We start from the raw sequence: 22670 nt of genomic DNA, 5'->3' as shown, positions 1-22670 counted from the left end.
GATGAAAAACGTGTTGCTGTTTTTTAATAATTAACATCTAAAACTGATAACATTTAAAGACATTACAAAATGAGAAGCGATTGAATAATTTGGAGCGTCTTTGAACTAAAACATTCACACATGAAGTCATTGAGTGAACATAATATCTTCTAGTTTTAAGTTATATGATTGTTCATTAATTTCATCACTGCCATCGTTTGCAAGCAAATTTTATTCATGCAACAATTATGAAGGTAAAGACAAGTCTTCTTTCCGAAACGGAATACACTTCACTTGCGATCTCCGATGTGTCAGCATGGTGATTGTTTAGTAATATGTTGTTATTTTTTATGTGTCTTTTCAAACAAATTTATTTATAACAGTCAATAAAATAACTATATTCTAACTTAAAGAACGTCATATCATCGATTTGAGAAATGATGTTCTCATGTATGAAATAGTGGTATGAAATACACCATAAATGGTTAATATTGCTATAACCAAAATGCCTAAGCTTCAACAAAGCATAAACATTATCAAAACTTGAAAAATATAAAACCCGAAGATTTGTTTTCTTGAAGGTTCCCCTGAAGTAATGGATACTGTAGTAGACTGCATGCGTTCAGTTTCCAGTAAATCTCGAGTTATACCGTTAGCGTCAATAATGGCTTGGATCATTGTTTCGAGTCGACCTCGAAGCGTGCTCAATGGAATTATAAAGCCGACCACCTCGACATCGTCCAGCTTTGATGCTAGGTAAATACGAACACGACCAAATTAAGAACGACCAAAACGTCTATACAACTGTCCGATCAGAAGACAGGAAAGAGCATGTATATGCCACTAAATGTAGCTTAATGAATTTGCATGATGCCTTGACATGTTTCTTAATATCAGCAAAAATGAAACTCTGGCTGCGAATACAACAAACAGTGTTGGCATCCTGAGGATGTTTGGAGCATGTGACTAATTGCCAAAACTTATGGAACGATTATCGCAGTTGAGCTAAACTATATTTGTGCAGCATGATACAGTAAGAGAAATTTATATTTATTTGTCTGACTATATTTTCATGTTGTAAGTTGCCTATTTATCAGTTTTAGAATGGTATATCTGTATACCTTTCAAGGTTTCGACAAAATACGCCAGCATCTGGTCTGCTTCCTTGTCAGTTACAACGTTTGCTTTGACATACGTAGGGATATTTGAATATCTGTATTTAATCCAGTTGAGAGTTTTCCTTATACCCCATTGTGGTTGACTGAAAATGTATTTAGAATTTAATGTTGAAACGCATTAAACTAAGTGGATGTTCTGCTTGTTCACTTTGCCAACATAAAGAAGTTAAGTTCAACAATATTACAAGAAAGATGAAATCACACGAACCGTTCGCTGTCTCTGGTCATACACTGGATGGATGAAGGCGAGGAAAGCTCAGCAGAATTGTTTGTACACCACGAAATGGTACCAACCGAGACGACCGCGAAATCTACCATCCCTGAAACATCACGCACAAATAGTTTTACTTCGCAATTCCGTGTGCATGTTTATTGGAGATATCTTTTCAATATTGAATACAAATCAACACCTTTAAGAACCATAACTGATTACATACGGATCGGTAATCCTAAATCCGTCACAAGTTGTGATCTATTGACATCGGCCCCATTAATTGCAAGGTTTATTGGCGAACTTTCAATTCCAAACAACGGGTCTAGGAACCAGCCCAGCGTTGCTGCCATGGCGTTACTGGAAGCTTCACAGTCTGATGGAGCAAATTCATCGCCGGGCTCCATCCAGGTAACAGAGACTGATATACCCGCTGTAAGCCATACATATGTGATTGGTAACATCATCTCTTAAGAATTAATATATTGGTATTGTTTTAATTTCAGAAAAAAAAACTAAAGTAGAATAGACATGTGTCATATTCTTTAGTACGGTTAATTTGTTTTACCCAAGATGTTATACGCATAACCACTTAAAAAACCCTTGCAGCTTAAAAACTGTTTTAAAACATGTTAAATATTTGTGAATTTATATTTAAAATAAATTATAAAGTACGTTATAACCCTAACTTTTGTGTGTTGTAGCTAACTTTCCAATCATCTGGAACGTCCTTGCGTAAGCACGAAACAAATTGTTGGCGACCACTTGTCTGTGTGAGGTCTCTTGCTCGTCTATGTACCGTACTGGATTCTCAAGAATAACCCATTTTGTCACCTGTGGGCGAACAACTAATCACTGGACTACCTTACGATGTTACACAACACTTATCAAACATTTTAGCACGTTGGCGTCATGTAAAAATAAGTTAATCATAACGCATTTTAGATAGTCATTTTCAAAGATGTTCCCGTATAATAATTTATGACTTTTAATATTTAACTGAGTAAAGTACAATATTCGGTATATTTTAAAATAATTAAAAACGAAAAGTTCAATAAGACCTTAATAATTAAGATTCCAAAAAAGTCCGTCAAGAACAAAAGCATACGCGCTGCAACTCGACCAGCTTGAGCCCCACGGGCATATATTTGAGGTATTAATATACAATAAAAGTGCTCCGCCTATCGATATTCACATGAGATTGTTATATACTTGTAACATATTTGAGCATGGGTAACCTACTTTTATAACGGACAGAAACAGTTTAAACAATTTAGAAAAAGAGACACACAATGTTCATTTTGGTGTAGTATGTGAACATGTTTAATGTTGTGTTTTATTATGTGAACATTGCATATAGAGTAACGATTCACAATTAACAATGCACGAAGGACATCATGCGGTCACATACAAGTTAATGATAGGCATATTGAGCTCAGGTTTGCTTAAAACAGTTTTGACTTTTTTTAATGGTACATACTTTGCCTCCGAAGTGGGTAATGCACCGCTGCGCAAAAGCCACGAACTGGTCCACAGCTGACACATTATTCCAACCGCCTGCGTTATCAACAAACAGTGTTGGGTTAGAGAAAGGTAAGTATGAGGCATCCTAAGCATACCTTTGAAATATGACATGCAACATTTATACGCTAAATATATTGGTTAAAACAATTTCCTCTTACAGTTTAAATGTCTGTATTAAATAATATTCTTCAATAAAAGGCAGTCACTTGGGGAAAAGAGGATAATGTAATCATGACGCCAGATGCATATAAAGATAGTAAGCATTAAAAGATTGATTTGTCAGTCAAAGAATCATGTTTAATTAATTCACCTTGTATGTAGGCAGGTATATCCGCGTACCCCAAAACTCCAACCTGTTGAACGTTGCTGTCCGCAAGTTCATTGAAGTATTTCATATACGCCTGAATCACTGTATTGTCCACATCACCATTGCTGTTGGGAATCACGGATTTCCACGAAATATGAGCGAGCTTCTCGTTCACCTGTAAAACAATATCGTGCAAAACAACCAGTAATTGTAATACAGCGTTAGATTGTCTCCTAAAGGGGAGATAATTAATATGTTTATTGTATATCGAACTCAAGACCCCATAAGGTTATACGATATCAAAACGACGATCAAAACCATACGATAAATATAATATATACACGATCTATTACATTCTTTTTCGAATTATGTAGCTCAACTTATTATTGGCAGCTTTAAATACGCCAATAAACTGTTTGCATTAGCCCATTCGGAAGTTTCTTAGACAATTACAGTTTTTTCTCTTGTGAGTATAATAATTTCATATGAGGATAAATATTAAACTTCAAATAAGTCTCTAAAAGGCAACCGAGATAAATGTATTTTAAAGAAAAAGAAAATTGCACGGTATCCCGCAGTATAAAATAGTTGTCGCCAATATCAAGACTGTCACACACGAGCACTTGCGATATTGTTTACAATTAACGAATAATGTGTCGTTCTTCTCATATATGTGATGGATGTAACTATTTTATGGATAAAGCATGTTTGATTATTGTCTTGAATTCAGTCCTTATGACTATAAAATAACTGCTGTAAGATTCGATGTTCGGTCCGCAGGACTACGGAATACCGTTAGTGCCATCGTGGTTACACATTAACATGCAGAGGGCAGGGCGACTCTGCGATAGTACGATGGCGACAATGCGATAGTACGATGGCGACAATGCGATAGTACGATGGCGACAATGCGATAGTACGATGGCGACAATGCGATAGTACGATGACGACAATGCGATAGTACGATGGCGACAATGCGATAGTACGATGGCGACAATGCGATAGTACGATGGCCACAATGCGACAACGCGATAGTACGATGGCGACAATGCGATAGTACGGTGGCGACAATGCGATAGTACGATGGCGACAATGCGATAGTACGATGGCGACAATGTGATAGTACGATGGCGACAAGTGCGATAGTACGATGGCGACAATGTGATAGTACGATGGCGACAATGCGACAACGCGATAGTACGATGGCGACAATGCGACAATACGATGACGACAGTGCGATAGTACGATGACGACAATGCGATAGTACGATGGCGACAATGCGATAGTACGATGGCGACAATGTGATAGTACGATGGCGACAATGTGACAACGCGATAGTACGATGACGACAATGCGACAATACGATGGCGACAGTGCGATTGCGACAATGCGATAGTCATAGTCATTGTCGCCATCGTACTATCGTGTTATCGTTGTGTCGTCATCGTATTATCGCATTGTCGCCATCGTACTATCGCACTGTCGCCATCGTATTGTCGCACTGTCGTCATCGTACTATCGCATTGTCGCCATCGTACTTTCGCACTACCGCATTGTCGCCCTCTGGATTTTAATGTGTAACCACGATGGCCCTAACGGTATTCCGTACAGGGCCCATTTTAATGTCTCCAATTGCATTACGACTCGTGAAATTGATCGCGAGTTGTGTCCCCTCCGACTGTAAAATACCTTTAAGTGAGCAGTCTTTGTGTTATCTACGTTGTCAACACCCCATAGAAAGTTCACTGGGAATGTTCCAAAGTAGAACTTTCCTTCTTCCGCCGGAGCTGTACCCCTACCCCCAATGCCGGGGTAACCTTTTTTGAAGCCGTTTTCCTCTATCAGCTAAAATAGCATAATACATCATGTAATTTATACTGACGGTCACATTGTCCTCACTTCTGGATAATGCACACGAAACACGTCAATTATTATATGACATAACATCCACATTCAAACAGTATCCAAAATGTGATTGTCCATTAATAAAATCGCTTTACATTTTTGGATTGGTATAAATAAAGTGCTTATGACTGCAATGGCACTTAACGTTTCGGTAAATAAACTACAGCAATAGCAACGTTCCCCAAGCTTTGTCACAACAATTGTAACAGCTTAATCAATGCATGTCTGAAACAGTATGTAGAACAAATACCTGTCTGAAACAGTACGTAGAGCAAATACCTGTCTGAAACAGTATGTAGAGCAAATACCTGTCTGAAACAGTATGAAGGGCAAATACCTGACTGCACCAGTATATAGAGCAAATACCAGTCTGAAACAGTATGTAAGGGCAAATACCTGTCTGAAACAGTATGAAGAGCAAATACCTGTCTGAAACAGTATGTAGAGCAAATACCTGTCCGAAACAGTATGTAGAGCAAATACCTGTCTGAACCAGTTTGCAGAACCAATTCCTGGCCGAAACGGTATGCAGAGTAAATACCTGTCTGAACCAGTATGCAGAGCCTTTGGGAATACGAGGCCGTTGCGGATCGGAAAAGTTGACGTAGTGAATGCCGAACCTCTCGCTGTATCCCGTGTTCCACTCAAAGTTGTCCATTAACGACCACGCTGTAAAGCCTCGCACGTTGCAGCCATCTAGGCGAATGGCTTGAATGAATAAAGAATGCTATAGTAACAAGAGCTCCGCGGTCAGAGACAGATGCCCTCTCAAACAGGGCCATCACTTAATACTTTGATGACATATCGAACGGAAACCAATTAAACTTAATGTCGCAGTGACATTGACCTTTGAACTAGTGACCCCAATTCCAATAGGGGTCATCTACTGTCCAAGGCCAATGCACATGTGAAATATCAAGCCAATCAGTCAATTAGTTGAATAGTCATTGATCGGAAACGATTTCACACTTATTGTGGCAGTGATCTTGACCTTTGCACTAGTGACCCAATGTTAATACGGTTCATCCACTGCCCAAGCCAATGCACATGTGAAGTATTAAGCCAATGGGTCAATACCTTGAGGAGTTATTAATCTGAAACGATTTTTACACAGTGCCCTTAAGCTTTTGCCTAGTGACCCCAATTTCCTTAGATGCCATCTACTCTCCAAGGCATATGCACATGTGACGTATCAAGCTAATCAACCCAATCGTAGACCAGTTATTGATCGGGAACGATTCTTACACTTATTGTGATAGTGACCTTGACCTTTAGTGACTACAATGTAGATAGGGGTCATCTACTGTCCAAGGCCAATGTACATGTGAAATATCAAGCCAATTGGTAATTCCGTTGGAGAGTAATTGATCGGGAACGAACTGGTCTACCGACAGACAGACTGACAGACCGACATCCAGCAAAACAATATACCCCCTCTCCTTCGAAGTGTGGGGAGGCATAATAAATTAATAGCGACTTTGTTTTTTATACTTTGCTTTGTAAAACCTAAGTTATACTGCTTCTAACATAAGTTTCGGATCAAAACAAGTTAATAAGTAAATTGAGCCGCTGGACGGAGAATTAAATCGACAGTGGAGTTATCACTACCTATGCAAATCAGAACAAATAACATTAAACGCAATGATGCAAACATGTTGGTCAAAATTGATCTTGAATAGACTCAAGCTTGACCTAAAAACACAGTGGCATACAAAAATGTTATCATGTTCATCATAAACAAGCACGGCAGTCAAACGGTTTTACCTTTCAACAATTCATTTATATAGGTCCTATAGAAGTGGATGCGGTGATAGTCCCTCAGCGTTCCGTTACGATCGGACACGCCGTTCTCCGTGACGTACACGGGCACGTTGTTGTATTCCTTTTTGACCCAGTTAAGGATCTTACGCATCCCGAATGGAGTCACCTTGAGCCAGCTGGAACCGGAACTACAAGCACATCAGTACTGCAGTCACTATCACGTTGAAACTTATGCAGAGGACTTTTTGTCTCCTTTAATCGTACATAATAATTTTCCTGACAACTTAATTAACCCATTTATGCCTAGCGTCTAGAAAAAATGCCTTGGCAAACAGCGTTGACCCAGATGAGATGATGCGGCGTCTCATCAGGGTCTGCGCTGTTTGCTTAAAGGAATTTCTGTTTGAAATATTCTAAATATAGAAATAAATATACTAGACATTCCTAGATTTGAAAATAAATTGATCCAATTTTGCAGAATGGGAGAGTCCACTAGGCATAAATAGGTTATTCACTCAGAAAAACAAAACTTAATTGCTTTGCGGACCTGGAAGTAAAAATGTATCAACAGTATTTCGTGTACTTTATTCTAATGAGGTGTTGCTACAAACTCCATTTGACCAGTCGTCGGATAAGATATCGTTCGCCCACTGAGTTTTCTAGCATGAAACGCTCAGTCCGTTAGACTGACACTAGCTCAATCTACTTCCTGTCGAATGAATGCTTGGTTTGTGGTCATTATACCGGGAAAGTTGGGTTGGAAGTCATCTTGAAGTTTAAAGAATTAAACAATACCTCTAATTCCGCCTCGTGGCTGTTTCTGTAAATTAGCCCGTTATTCAAATATAAAATATGTTAATGCGAATAAATCTCTGGTACATGTATATGCTGGACGATTGGTCGACTCGATCGGATATGCATCTATGTCAATCGCTAAATACGACATATACTCACCCAAGGTAATTGGTGTTCTCTACCCCCTTCGTGCTTTTGTCATTATAATAGCTAGGAATCACTGAGTCATAAAAGTCAGAGGTCACCAGTTCGGCAGAATAGAAATTCAGTCCAAAAAAATCAAATGTACCTGAAAAGAAAACATAGCTAAGAAATGCGTTGATTTATTTTCATGAAAATGAATAACAAAAAGGAAAGGAATAAGTAAACTTATTCAATTAATGCACTTCCATTGAATTCTGCGATTCCTCGAAATTATAAAATATTTGTAAAATGTATAAATAATTAAATATACAATCAACATACACTTATTTGTAATTTGTCAACAATAAGACATATTGTAATTACTCTTATAGATCATGTACAGACTGTACAAAAGCTGTCATGTTACCATTAATGAACCGCTTTTCGGCGTCCGAAAATTCCGGAAGTCTCGACGCATTGAACCCCTGTGAACGGCTCTTCTCCGCTATGATAACCTTCATCACTTCCGGGTAGTCTCCGTTGACATAGATGGGGTGCGCGAACCAGCCGCCGCTGAACTGCGTGGCGCGCTCGGACGCCTCCAGGTCCCCTGGGTTGTACGGGTCAAGCGGCTCAGCCCAGCCGATACTGATCGTAATGCCGATTTTACCTACAAAAGCATAATAAATGTGTGCAATAGTGCATTAATTACATAATAGGCTGGTTTTCCCGATACAAAAAAGCAAAATCAACAAGTGTTTTATATTAACTCCGTGCGGCAAATGAAAGCATGACTGCGCCTTAAACGTATGTACGCAAAGATCCTGGGTATCGAACAGTTGACAAAAAATCTACAAAAAAACTCACCGTTTTGTGACCGATTGTACACGCGGTAGGCTTCCGCGTGCGCTTTGATGAGATTGTGTGCAGCCTGGTACCCCTCCACGCCGTGGGACTTGTGTCCAGGTGGGAACCAACCATCGTCATAACCGGAAACGGTTATTATTTTCGGCTCGTTGAATGTTATCCAGTATTTCACCTTAAAGTCATTGTAATGCAATAAAAAAGTTAGACTCGTTTATACATTTGATCAATTGCGAATATGTTAGCATACTGAATACAATTAAGCACTTAGGCAATTTAACAAGCACGTACAATTTGTCATAATCTTTATTATGCATTTGTAAAAATCATGCCTAGTTGTTGTTGTTTTTTCGGCGTAAGCTGCATAAGCCAGCTTTTCACCTTAGCCTGACCTTTGTAAGTGTCCAATAAAATTCCAATAAAATTTCCCGCGGCTAGGTACGAATGAATACACTTCATTTATTCCATTGGCTGATTTGAGTTTACCACCAGAACATTGGAAACATATCCGCGTCTTTGTAACACTGTTTTACTGTATGAAACAATTTTATCTCGAATGAAAAGGCTTAATAGATAGAACAGTTTTACACTCAATTCTCGACATCAATACAGTTTGTGCGTACACCTTTTATTTTCAGAGTATTACCAGCGCAAGAGCGTTTATACTTAAAAGGCTATGTTCTCATATTTAGTTCTTACTTCCTTATTCCTGTCAACATGTTAACATGTTAAAGTATAAAGAGCAATGGAAGCGAGGCCTCACTTTAAAGCATTGCATTTCAACCCGCGAGGTATATCGGGTCATTTCGCGGACATTCAGAGTTTATATACAGGTCATCACCGGAGTTGGCGGCCAGTAAAATAATCGTTATATAATAAAGACGCTATCCGTGAACTAGGTGACCTGGAATTTTCTTTAGACCAGAAATATGTTAAATGAAGATATTCAGCAATATAATTATGGTATGTAAATAATAGATTCTTAATGTGTTTTCAACAATACAATGATAAATATTATTGTTGATAAATTTAACAATAATTATTCGTCCATATTGCCTAATGTACTAAAGTGATATTATGAGCATGTAACAGTTTATAGGTGTCTATCGCAACCGTTGATTATTTTTGATGTTTCTACTTCATATACACTTATATTAATTAATGCAGCATCATCATACTAAAACAATATACCAGAAAGAGAAAAATAATGCATTTGAATATCAACCGTACTTTCGTTTGACAACTGATCATGCGTTTACGAGTTGAACCTAAATTTAGTTTTAGTGCAGATTTGTTCATACGACACAAAGACACGAAATTGTTTTACGGATCATTTCAGCTTACAGGACTGGGTGGGTCACGTAAGAATATCGAATATAAAATATATTTTTATAAACAACTGGTAGCAAGGTGAGTTGCAGATAATTAATCAGTAACCACATTTTAACTAACTATTTTGGCCTGTTAATTCTTTTCAGCTCAATTCAACAGTGCAAAATGCCCATAATATCACTTTAAGCATTAGCACGATGATAATTGATACTGTTAATAATCGAATCAAATAGCAATGCCCGACAAACCACTAAAACAGGTTTGTTCGAAGAACGCGCCTATAAATACGGATACTTCTCGTGTGGCCGGTTGACTCATATGTTTAAATTTCACTTCCAATCTTCTTGTGGTTTTCTGTTTTGTATCTATAGGTTTATGACCAGCAATATGTTATAATGTAAAATAAGCCGCGAAAACTCCCCGTAACATCCCGTACTGCGTGTGATGCAGCTAAGAACTGCACAGAAAAAGACATTCGCTATCCTTGATCTCATTCATTAAACTATTTACGCCGTATATCTTTTTTAAAGATATTTCTTGTTTGTTTTAAATAACTTTGTTCCAAACTGAAAATAAGTTAAGCTCAATATTACAATTACATTTTGACAAAATATTTATATTTGTACGAAAAGTTTACAACTGATATACAAAGAATGTTACTTAAATATATACCCTATCGCCGAAACTGTCGAAGCAGAGTTTCGCATAGTCCCGGAAGCGTTCCGTGATGGTCTCGTTAAGCCAGCCCCCTACTTCCTTGAAGTGCCTGCGGAAGGTCCCAGTGGAACAGGGTCACCATCGGCTCAATACCTGACACAAACATAGGCGGCTCCAGGGGGGGGGGGGGGGGCGGACGCGGCGTACGCCCCCCCCCCCCTAAAATCGCCAAAGTAAAGTCAATTCATTTGATGTTTCACACTTAACTAGATCTAAATCACATATTTAAACTTGTCAAAGCCTTCAAAATCACTAAAATCGTGGAGCTTCCGGGGGGGGGGGGGGGGCAAAGCCCCCCTGGACCCCCAACACTATAAACTATGCATTTTTTAGGCATTATAAGAAGGTACTTTGATGAAAGTATATAAGGCGTGACATGCTCGAGAAGTGGTTGTCAAAGCATTCAACACCACTAAAAATCGTGGAGCTTCCGGGGGGGGGGGGATTCGCCCCCCCCCCCCCACCGAAGCCCCCACCCCCCACCCTAGACCCCCTTAACTATAAACTATGCACTTGTTTGACATTATAAGAAGGTACTTTGATGAAAATATATAAGGAGTGACATGCTCGAGAAGTGGTTGTCAAAGCCTTCAAAAATCATTAAAATCGTGAAGCTTCCGGGGGGGGGGGGGCTTCGCCCCCCTGGACCCCATAAACGATAAACTATGCACTGTTTTGGCATTATAAGAAGGTACTTTGATGAAAGTATATAAGGCGTGACATGTTCGAGAAGTGGTTGTCAAAGCTTTCAACATCACTAAAAATCGTGGAGCTTCCGGGGGGTGGGAGCTTCGCCCTCCCCCCCCCCCCCCCCCTAGACCCCCTTAACTATAAACTATGCACTTGTTTGACATTATGAAAAGGTACTGTGATGAAAATATATAAGGAGTGACATGCTCGAGAAGTGGTTGTCAAAGCCTTCAAAAATCATTAAAATCGTGAAGCTTCCGGGGGGGCCCTGGACCCCATAAACGATAAACTATGCACTGTTTTGGCATTATAAGAAGGTACTTTGATGAAAGTATATAAGGCGTGGCATGCTCGAGAAGTGGTTGTCAAAGCCTTCAAAATCACTAAAAATCGTGGAGCTTCGGGGGGTGGGGGCTTTGCCCCCCCCCCCCCCCCTAGGCCCCCTTAACTATAAACTATGCACTTGTTTGACATTATAAGAAGGTACTTTGATGAAAATATATAAGGAGTGACATGCTCGAGAAGGGCTTGTCAAAACCTTCAAAAATCATTAAAATCGTGAAGCTTCCGGGGGGGGGGGCTTCGCCCCCCTGGACCCCATTAACAATTAACTATGCACTTTTTGGGCATTATAAGAAGGTACTTTGATGAAAGTATATAAGGCGTGACATGCTCGAGAAGTGGTTGTAAAAGCCTTCAAAATCACTAAAATCGTGGAGCTTACGGGGGGCTTCGCTGCCCTGGACCCCCTAGCAGGGCTTTGCCCTGGACCCCCAACAAATCTTTCAATATCCCGCCACGCCCCCTAACCAGAAATCCTGGATCGGCCCCAGACAAACATCACCGCGTGTTTTAAATGTCAATAACACATTCAAATGTTTGACCTATTTTCATTGATATAGTCTACTGTTTTAAATGTCTTTATGTTTAGCTGCAATAAATGATGTCAAAACTGAAAACTCATCTCTCAATGTATGACCAAGTCGCCAGCAGCAAACAACAGTTCACCTTCCTTGCGGAGAGCGTTTATCAGCCTATTGTAGTAGTCGATGCCCGGCTGGTTGATGTAGTCCTTTGTCCCGTTGGGCATGAGCCGGGTCCAGGCGATCGAGAACCTGTAGAACTTCACCTGCAATTGGTAGAGCTGTCTGATAGCTTTTGCATTATGTAAGATACAGAAACTGAGTTAAAAAGGCTGTCAATTAGTGGCCATAATGTACTGATACCGGCATTATGGTTTTCTAATCTTCTCAAATCATGGTCGCCAATCATTTTCGTATTTTTATTTTCATTCAAACAACTCAAAAAGATGTCGGTCGTTGTTTTGGTTAAAGGGACCTTTTCACAGATTTAGCATGTTTTGAAGTTTTTCATTAAGTGCTTTATATTAATAAATGTAAACATTGTGTCTAAAAATCTCCAGTAAAAGAAACAAGAATACCATTAAAAATTTGAAAAAATGTCGCCCTCAACGGGGCTCGAACCACTGAGCCCTGGAGTCATGGACCAAAAGTCTACCGCTCTCTCCACTAGACCATCCGCTCTTATACCATTGCCAATGTATTTTTTACCGGATATATGTTATCCTCGTAGTATAAAAAAATACAACAACAGAATTCTCCAAATTATTCAATCGTTTCGCGTTGCAACGCTTTATAATTGTTAGGTTTTTAAATCGTCAAAAGATGCACATAATGGATATTTTAGAGAATGGTAAATGGTCAGTATTACTGTTTCCTCACAAATATCATAACTTCAAGAAAAATTTGTGAATCTCAAACAATTCTTTTCAATTTTGTCAATTTACCTAAGCGTGAAAAGGCCCTTAAAAATCGTTATCATCTTTAAATAAATATAATTTACATAAATAAGATATGCAACTTTGATTTATCATAAACTCTCACCAGTATTTACTGAATAAATGCTTTTCATTTTCTGACATTGTATTAAACAAAACTTAAGTGAATTACCATATCATATTTTTATACTTCTTCATAAATGACAAAAAAACTTTTTACTGATAGAACAACAGTGTTACCCCGAGCTGTTTTAGTATTCTGACGTCATCTAAGTAATTGTGGTAGCTGTTGCATGCTATGTCACCAGTCTCGTTCTCGTGTATGATATTCGGCGTATGCGCGCGCACATCCCATATACTAAGCCCTTTTCCTAAAACACACATTAATATCGTTTTGTTCTACTGGTATATTTGGCGTATGGATATCTCATCTTATCACCGAGTGACATGACATGGAATTTTCGTGGATCTCCATATATTACGCGGCTAACTTTTTAGTTAGTGACATGGCTTCCCCCTTAAACTTGATCATTTTTTGTTTCACAATTTAAGATAACAGACATATGATGGGGTATCATGCTACCGTCTTCGTTCCATCCGCCCTCGACCTGGTAGGCGGAAGTTGCCGAGCTCCAGCCGAAATCTTCCGGAAAATCATCGAAGTAGATTCCGTTCTCGTGTAGAATGCGGCCACTCGGAAATCCACCGAGCCCACAGTAACCGCGTTCGAACCCGTTCATACGGACTATCTGTAACAAGTTTTCCTCTAACATTATATCGGCAAACAAATCGACATAAAGATGCGAGTATGTTTAAAGGGACGGTCAACCACGACGACGTACAAAAGAAAAGTTGTAAAATACCTTTTTTTTTACAATTATTAGTTTACATTGATTAAAATAATACGACTGGTATATAACATTACTTGAAAATAGTTGTAAAGTTTTGATATTTTTAGTAAATTTGGTAATAAATTTTACTGGGTATGTCTACCAGGTAACTTATTAGTTAACTATACATAACGCCTGTAGATTGATCATCATCGTTACGTGGTAAACCCAGGAATGCAAATTATGCATGCGTAGTTAATTGTATATATTTAATACAGAAAATGATCAATCTACTTGCGTTATTTATAGTCAGTATATCGTTATGTCACCTATTTTCGCGACGTAATTTCGATTTCATATCGCAAAATTTTATTACCAAATATACTGAAAATATGAACTTTTTTTCAAGTAATTTAATATACCAGTCGTGATATTTTAATCATTATAAACAAATAATTGTAAAAGAATACGATATTTTACAACTTTTCTTTTTTCGTCATTCGTGGTTGACAATCCCTTTAAAGTTGTGTGTATTTATTCAGGACGGCTTAATTGAACGTAACTGTTGACTGGGGTGTCTAGCAAAAATCAGTCTTAACACTAGTCGCGGTGTTTGTCTACTTTAACATACGTAGGTCTACTAATTAATTCCGTTACGTATTTACAAAGGGAATGGCCCTCTGAATAGCTGAATTCACTTCCAATCTAATCTCGTCATAAGTGTGACATCAACATGGAAACATGGAAACGGTCAAACTAACTTTCTTCTAAAATTCTCTATACAAAGGCTAAATGTTTTTATTTGATACATCATATTAATCTTAATTTTATTATTTATAATTGTGTTTGATATTGAAATTGCTCGTTTCAATGGCACAGACCCTTTAGTTATTTGAAATACTGGGCATACATAAGCAGACTTATAAACCATGAAGTGGTTTATACATCAATCTATCATTTAATGAACGTTCAATCGATAAGTCGTATTATCCCTACATTGCCGAACAAAATGTCTAAGTACAGGTCATATCTTTCATGCTGTATTCCTAGCTCACATGAGCACAATGTGATCATCGTGAGCTTTTGTGACCGCCTGTTGTAGGTCGTCCGTCGTGCGTTGTTCGGCGTCAACATTTGCCTTGTTAACACTTTTGAGGCCACAATTATTGTCCGATCTTCCTGAAATTCGGTCAGAAGATTTGTGACAATGATATCTTGGACGAGTTTCGGAAATGGTTCCAATTGGTTGAAAAACATAGCCGCCAGGGGCCGGGGCATTTTTTCGCTACACGGCTATTGTAAAACCTTGTTAACACTCTAAAGGCCACATTTGTTGTCCGATCATCATTAAACTTGGTCATTAGGTTTTCCCAGTAGTATCTTGGACCAGTTCTGGGCCCGTATTCACCAACTGATTCTAAGACTTAAGAATAAAGATAGACTTAGAACCAAGAAAAATGTGTTCAGTGTTTGAATATATACAGGCCTCCACTGGTGATTATGTCATTAACAAAATGTTCTATATGAAGAATAATATAGATATAGATGTTTACTGCAGAATTGGACTCAAAATTAAAGAAATTCTTGAATATTCTAATTTAAAGAATTTTCTTTATTCTTAGACTTAAGTCTAAGAATTGTTTGGTGAATACTGGCCCGAATATGGTTTCGGTTGCTTGAAAAACACAGCCGCTGTTAAAACTCTTTAAGTCACATATATATCTAATCTTCATGAAACTTGGTCAGAACACGTATTCAAATAATATCAAATACATCTTGAATGAGTTCGAAAATGGTTCTGCTCTGTTGAAAAACATGACCACCAGGGGACAAGGAATTTTTCCTTATATGGCTATAATAAATCCTTGTTACCCCTCTAGAGGCCACATATATTGTCCGATCATCATGAAACTTGGTCAGGAGATTTTTCCCAATGATTTCTTGGATGAGTTCGAGAACAGTTTCAGTTGCTTGAAAAACCTGACCGTCAAGGGGCGGGGCATTTTTCCTTATATGACTATGCATAGCTATTGTAAACACTACATAGTCCACATTTATTATGGGGCATTTTCCTTATATGGCTATATAGTAAAAACTTGTTAACACATTAAAAGTCACATTTATTGTCCAATCATCATGACACTTGGTAAGAATATTTGTTTTAATGACATCTTGGTTAAGTTCGAAAATACTTCCGGTCCGTTGAAAAACATGGCCACCAAGGGGCGGGGAATTTATCCTTTTGTGGCTATAGTATAACCTTGTTAGCAAGTTAAAAGTAACACTTATAGTTTACTCTTCATGAAACTCGGTCAAAAGATTTGTTCTAATGATATCTTGAGCTTCACAGAACAGGTCAGTTCCATTGTATCTTAGGTGAGCGACTTTGGGCCTTTCAGGCCCACTTGTTATTATATCTTACGTGTGTCAAAAGCACTGCAGACGCCTTCTTGTTGAATTTAGCCGATGGTTGCCCTGGGTTTGTCTGGTATATTCCCATGCATGTGGTGCAGTTGCTGGGGTCCACAAACCCTGGCACGGTGAACCGCTTCACTGACCGGATGTTGTCACGTGCTATGGCTGGGCCCGTGAAAACGTGTTTAAGGATTAAAACATACGTATTTGTATTTGTTTATTACAAATATACTGTATACTGTAAATTATGAGTAGTAATATTTGAAAGTATGTGGGCTACATAATCAATGCAACATATTTTATAAAACTTTAACCATACAGAAGGAAATGAAAATATTTCGAGGACAAAACAATACAAATACGCACGTTATAGAACCTGTACTACGGAATACCGTTAGGGCCATCGTGATTACACATTAAAATCCAGAGGACGACAATGTTATAGTGCGATAGTACGATGGCAACAATGCGATAGTACGATGACGACAGTGCGACAATACGATGGCAACAGTGTGATAGTACGATGGCGACAATGCGATAATACGATGACGACAGTACGATAACGCGATAGTACGATGGCGAAAATGCGATGATACGATGACGACAGTGAGACAATACGATAGCGACAGTGCGATAGTACGATGGCGACAATGCGATAATACGATGCTGACAGTGCGACAATACGATAGCGACAGTGCGATAGTTCGATTGCAATAATGCGACAATGCGATTGTGCGATAGTACGATGGCGACAATGCGATAATACGATTACGACAGTGCGACAATACGATGGCGACAGTGCGATAGTACGATGGCGACAATGCGACAATACGATGACGACAGTACGATAACGCGATAGTTCGATTGCGACAATGCGATGCTACGATGGCGACAGTACGATATGACTATCGGATTGTCGCCATCGCACTGTCGCAATCGTATTGTCGCACTGTCGCATTGTCGCATTGTCGTCATCGTACTTTTTTCAGAAAAAAAAATCCGCTAAACATAACATAACATAACATGTGTTATGTTTTTCATTACATTTCAGAATTTCGTTGACGTGTTCTCTGATCCACTCCACGCGCAGTCTGTCAGAGACGCTTGGATCTCGCGAGACCACGCCCCTTCCAGTCACGTGCAAATCAACATTCGGGAACCTCGTCGTGACGTGGAGTAGTAACTCTCGAAGGCCAGTCGGATAGAAATTTGTGGAGTTCCTGAATGACCAATGTCACAAATTCAAACAATGGAGTGTTTCAGATTCGAATTTTTTTCTTGGAGTTCTTACGTGAAAATAGTAATATTGAACATTTACCATGCTCTAAAATGTCTCGCATGCATCTTTTGACGATTTAAAAACCTAAAAATTATAAAGCGTTACAAACGCAAAACGATGAAATAATGTGGAGAGTTCTAATGTTATCGTTATATTTTGTGACACTACAAAGATTGCTTATTTAAAGTATAAAATACCCCAATCACAAAATTTGCACGGTTGCCGAGTGGTTAAGGCTTTTGACTTTTACTCCAAGGGTTATAGTGGTTCGAGCCCAGTTGAGGTCTACTTTTTTCTCTCTTTAATTTTATTCGTGTTCTCTTTACTGTAAATATTTAGTTGCAATTTTTACATATATCAAATTAAAGCATTTAAGGACAAAGTTCAATACACGCCAAAATCTGTGAAAAGGTCCCTGCCTTTCAGTCCGATTTATGACAGTTGAAATGATAATCAGTTAAACTCCCGATTACTACGTCACATTTGAGTGAATTGGTCAACTTATTAAACATAGTAAAGATCTTCATATTTAAATGTCTTCAGTATTACGATACGTCATGGTACTATAAGATCCTGATAAAATACTAGTACATCAGGATACATGAGTTGTTGCGTTTTGTTGTGCGTTTTGTTGCCATTGTTTTTGTTTCATACTTGTTCGTTCAAATAATATATTAAACCAAACAGCACACAACTATTTTATTTCAGAATACTCCATAACGTGTCGTCATATTCAAGCGTCGTGCTACTTAATCCTGTACTAAGGTATATCGTCTCACCTGACCCACGCTTGGCCGGCCTCTGCCCTGAACCCTATATGTCCGGTGCTCCCTGTCCGTGTCACGTGATAGCCACCATGGTAATCCAGCTCCACGTAATCAGCAGAACCTTATAAGGGTAAACTTTAGACAGACGCATCGTTGACATGTGGACAAGTTATTTTGACACTTGATAACTTAACATTTAAACAATTGTTACATTTCCAATTAAACGGGTTTTATCGACTGTCAGATGCCAACTAAATTCAAAAACTCTCTGTGGGGCTCGTAGACCATGGTGCTTTGAAGAGCAGTAATATCACGCTTGATAAATATATTTATTTAAATATATTAAGCTAATCATACTTGAGGAAATGTTTATTTCATAAGCGGGTGTGATGACCATTCAAAATAGCTGCCTTTAATTCATTGTTTACTTATAATAACTTAACCACGATGGTGCACGCATAGAAAGCAAAGTCTATTTTCCTGACTGTCCCTATGTATTTTTTCTTGATTTTTTTATATATTTTTTCGCTGCCCTTTACTTGCTGCTTTACCTATATTTATACATGTTATCTCACCATTCATACGGGCAGTGTTCTCCACGCCAATGTCCGATAACCTTCCTCCGAGCGCAACCCGAACTGCTTCTGGAAACTTTCCTGAGCCAAGAAGTGGCTCGAGCCATAACGGCGCGTCGCAGGCTCGAGCCAGTTCAACTGTGTCCTCGATATTGGGCTCACTAGGATCCATAGCCATCAACCAGCGCACCGGAAGTTCTAGTCCGAAATGACCTAACAAGAAATATATATGCTTACCTGTGTTCATTGTATTTCACATGTGTTTAAAGATAACATGTAATAAAAAATATATTATTATACACCCGACATTAACTTCTATTTTTTTATAAGATGTACACAGTTTAAGCAGGAAAATAAAAGTTATTAACAATGCACGGTAAATAACTATAGGTAACCATGTTATCTGAAGCATCAAAACGGCAGAGTGATTTTATTACTATCGAAATTTCACTTACGAATCTATTTTTATTTAGATTTTATGTATACTATCATCAAAATCTGTTGAAAAGAAACTACAATGGCAAAAATGGTCCCGTTGTCATTTGTCTGTTGTTCATATACATGTTTATTATAGGCGATAATAAATAATTAATAAAACGATCGAGTCAATCACTTTTTGGTGTTACCGCACGTCTATTATAGACATTCACAGTTTGTTTTACATTACTTAATCGGATTCCCATAGCGCGGTAACGACTTGACACCTTTATGGTATGTTTAATCCGATTATCGAAAATTGCGCGAGCAAAATGTGTGACACCGCACTCGCTGTGCTGACTAGGTATTGTTATTTTCACGCCTCGAGCATCTTGAGAATTTAGACCGTCCGGTATACTCAATGTATTTTACGTTGAAGATGACCAAATATACGGAGATACCCGTCCGGTTTCCGGTTTTCAGAGAGTTCGGTTTATTCAACATTTTTTAACAAAGAAATAGAAGGAGAAAATACGGGACTGGCCCGACCGTCCGGAATCGGGAGAGTTCCGGTATTCAGAGAGTCCGGTATTGGCAGAGTCTACTGTATTTTTTATACAGTTCAATTTTAGTTGCTCCGAGGTGTTAAGATGGACAGTAATATTACACATAAAAAAGATCATAAAACGCAAGCAATCTGTACAATTCGCACTTTGTTTTCGTTGCTAACCATATAGGCACATTGATGGCCAAAGTTTAACACGAAAGAACACACCGCCCCTACCCGTAAAGCCCGCTGTTTTGTATCCGTGATAGAGACACGTGTGCAGACTGAGGATTCTCTGTACGTCACCCAGTACCTCGCAGCCCCACCGGGTACCAGCGGAAGTACTCCAGTATCGTACCTGCAGACGGAAACCAGTACCAGACTGCACGGACAGACGGGTATTATGAACGATCTATTATATCAAACGTTCATTTCCATTCCGTATTTACTCTTAATTTGACACCATTACAATAATTAATTTTTTACGTTTTAGAAAGTTTTAGGTACATAAAATTAATCCAAAAGACGATGTCCGTAAATACAACTTGTATTGACAATATCTTTTGCATGGACGTTGGTGCAGTTCTGTGTATAACGTAACGCGCCGAATAGTATCGATCATTATTTGCAAATAAGTTAATTATACTTTTGCAATGAATTTAAAATTATTTCATATGATTGATTTTGGTTTACAGACACAGGTACTCCGAGGTTAAACTTTGACCTTTGAGTAAACAAATATATTTGTTGATATCCTTTAGTATGAACCTTTGTTAGGTTGTCTTAACGCATGCTGTTGTAAAAACACTAGCGTCATGTCGTCAATTGATATGTAGAATTCTGATATAATGCAACTGTCCAAAAATTGACATTCGTTAGTTACATGGAAAAACCTTAGTCCGAGAAAGGACGTTTCAAAAATATCATTTTGGTTAATCAATTTAAAAAAAATGTGTGCACTTTATTTCGAAAACAGATTTTCGTTAACATAAAGTATCGATTTGTTAAACTTACAACTAAAAAAAATCAGCGTCATACATTTTGAAAACTCTCAATTGTATATGTTTAACTTCGATTTCAATCAACACCAACTTGTAAATGAAACGTCAAAAGATTTATTTTGTGCTAGATAAGTGTTCTTACAGTTTTATATCACACTGTTGTTACCTTATTACCAAAATGCCGGAACACTTTCGTCGCAGTCTGGCATATTTGACTTGTATTTGATAATAAAGCCGACTCCTAAAACAAGAAATGCCAGTCATGGCATATGGTCTAGCTCAGTTATGCACTTAAAAAATTGAAACGACGCTCGAATAGTTTTTAATACAGAAGAAGGAACCATTTCTGATAGTTATACTGTAAAACAACATTAGTTCAGACAATTTACATTATCGGTCAAAAATTAGAACTGCAACTGTTGACTGTTGTAATGATATATTGCACTATTTCTAATTTTTAAGCTACGATATTTCACGTTCACATCTATTTTACCGCATGTGTCAATTATTGGTTTGAACCATAGTGTGATCGTACCAGCGCGTCCTCTCTGAAGACAGAGATGTGGGGCTCGACATCCAGTCCCTGCAGGCGGTCTAGGATTACATCATACGCGGCAAGCGACTCATTTGAAACGCCCTTAAGTTGCCCGCTAGCGTCCGCGTCCCACTTCAGACCGAACTTGTACACGTCAACCTGCGATCGGGTAGGATGAGATTTGCAATACTAGTATGCAAATAAATTCCTAGAGCCACACCGTTTGAGTTAATTATGAATCTAAAAGAACTAATTATGTGTGTGCACTGTTGATTAAAAAGTATGAATACATCCGTCTGCCTTATAGATGTAACTATTTTCATAAAAATGTTACCGAAGGCGCTGTGAGCTATGTATTGCAGCGGTGTTAAAATTGTTTCTACTGTTACATGTGTAAATGTAAGTGCGATCAAAATATGGGTTTTATACGCAGTTTATGATTGAGATCGGTAAGATGTAAAACACGTTTTTATTACTGATTCTAAATTTAAGAAAGCTATAGGAGGTCTGTCTATGCTCATGTAACAAATATATTGATTTACCTACCCCAATCTCTTTCAATAACTGCAAACGTCCATCAATAGCGTCTAGATCTACTGCAATTCATAAAAAAAGAATTTCCATGCGTAAACATGCTGCACGAACTTCTGCAATCCAAATACATGTAAACATCATACTTTGCACTTTTGTGGCATCATATATGAAAAAAAAATACTATTCAGTTACAATACAGTAGTATATGAAATTGCATGACATTTAGGAGCTTCGAAACTTACTCGACCCCAAACTGTCTGCGATTCCCCATCGAAAGGTATTCGGAAACCGTCCGAATTCAAAATCACAAACACCTAAATGCACAAGGCACACAAAAGCCACGATTATTTCCACTCTTACACTCATAATTATGCAATTACCCCTATTTCTGAAGCACATACATGTATAAATATTTTTAGTTTTTCAGTTGTGCGAGCATAGCATGTCAAATTTCAGCTCAAACGCTATAAATAATTCCGCGGTGGTTATGCAGATAACATAAACAGTCGTCATTATGGCCGATTAAGATATCACAATTGTAAATAATATATGGGCATAATATTTATACAGATCCCAAAAGCAAACA

General features: G+C 38.3%; 1 protein-coding gene across 1 annotated transcript; it reads right to left on the bottom strand.

The window, feature by feature from the left end:
* Nucleotides 1–7: 7 nt before the first annotated feature.
* On the bottom strand, nucleotides 8–22566 carry LOC127854858 (lactase/phlorizin hydrolase-like). Its single transcript, XM_052389934.1, is given in 27 exon segments — nucleotides 8–731; nucleotides 1101–1240; nucleotides 1366–1477; nucleotides 1595–1801; nucleotides 2058–2202; nucleotides 2849–2925; nucleotides 3203–3374; nucleotides 4889–5044; nucleotides 5646–5812; nucleotides 6869–7053; nucleotides 7820–7949; nucleotides 8211–8453; nucleotides 8651–8822; nucleotides 10652–10735; nucleotides 10737–10789; nucleotides 12395–12515; nucleotides 13425–13555; nucleotides 13768–13933; nucleotides 16437–16594; nucleotides 17474–17649; nucleotides 18488–18596; nucleotides 19051–19263; nucleotides 20252–20372; nucleotides 21182–21256; nucleotides 21551–21709; nucleotides 22097–22146; nucleotides 22327–22566. Coding segments are annotated over 27 exon segments (3915 nt in total). The 5' UTR covers nucleotides 22484–22566; the 3' UTR covers nucleotides 8–495.
* Between the last annotated feature and the right edge of the window lie 104 nt (nucleotides 22567–22670).

This window comes from Dreissena polymorpha, chromosome 1, assembly GCF_020536995.1.
Source record: "Dreissena polymorpha isolate Duluth1 chromosome 1, UMN_Dpol_1.0, whole genome shotgun sequence".
NCBI lineage: Eukaryota > Metazoa > Mollusca > Bivalvia > Myida > Dreissenidae > Dreissena > Dreissena polymorpha.
Note: the sequence above shows the minus strand (reverse complement) of the source record. Positions and strands in the feature narration are given on the sequence as shown.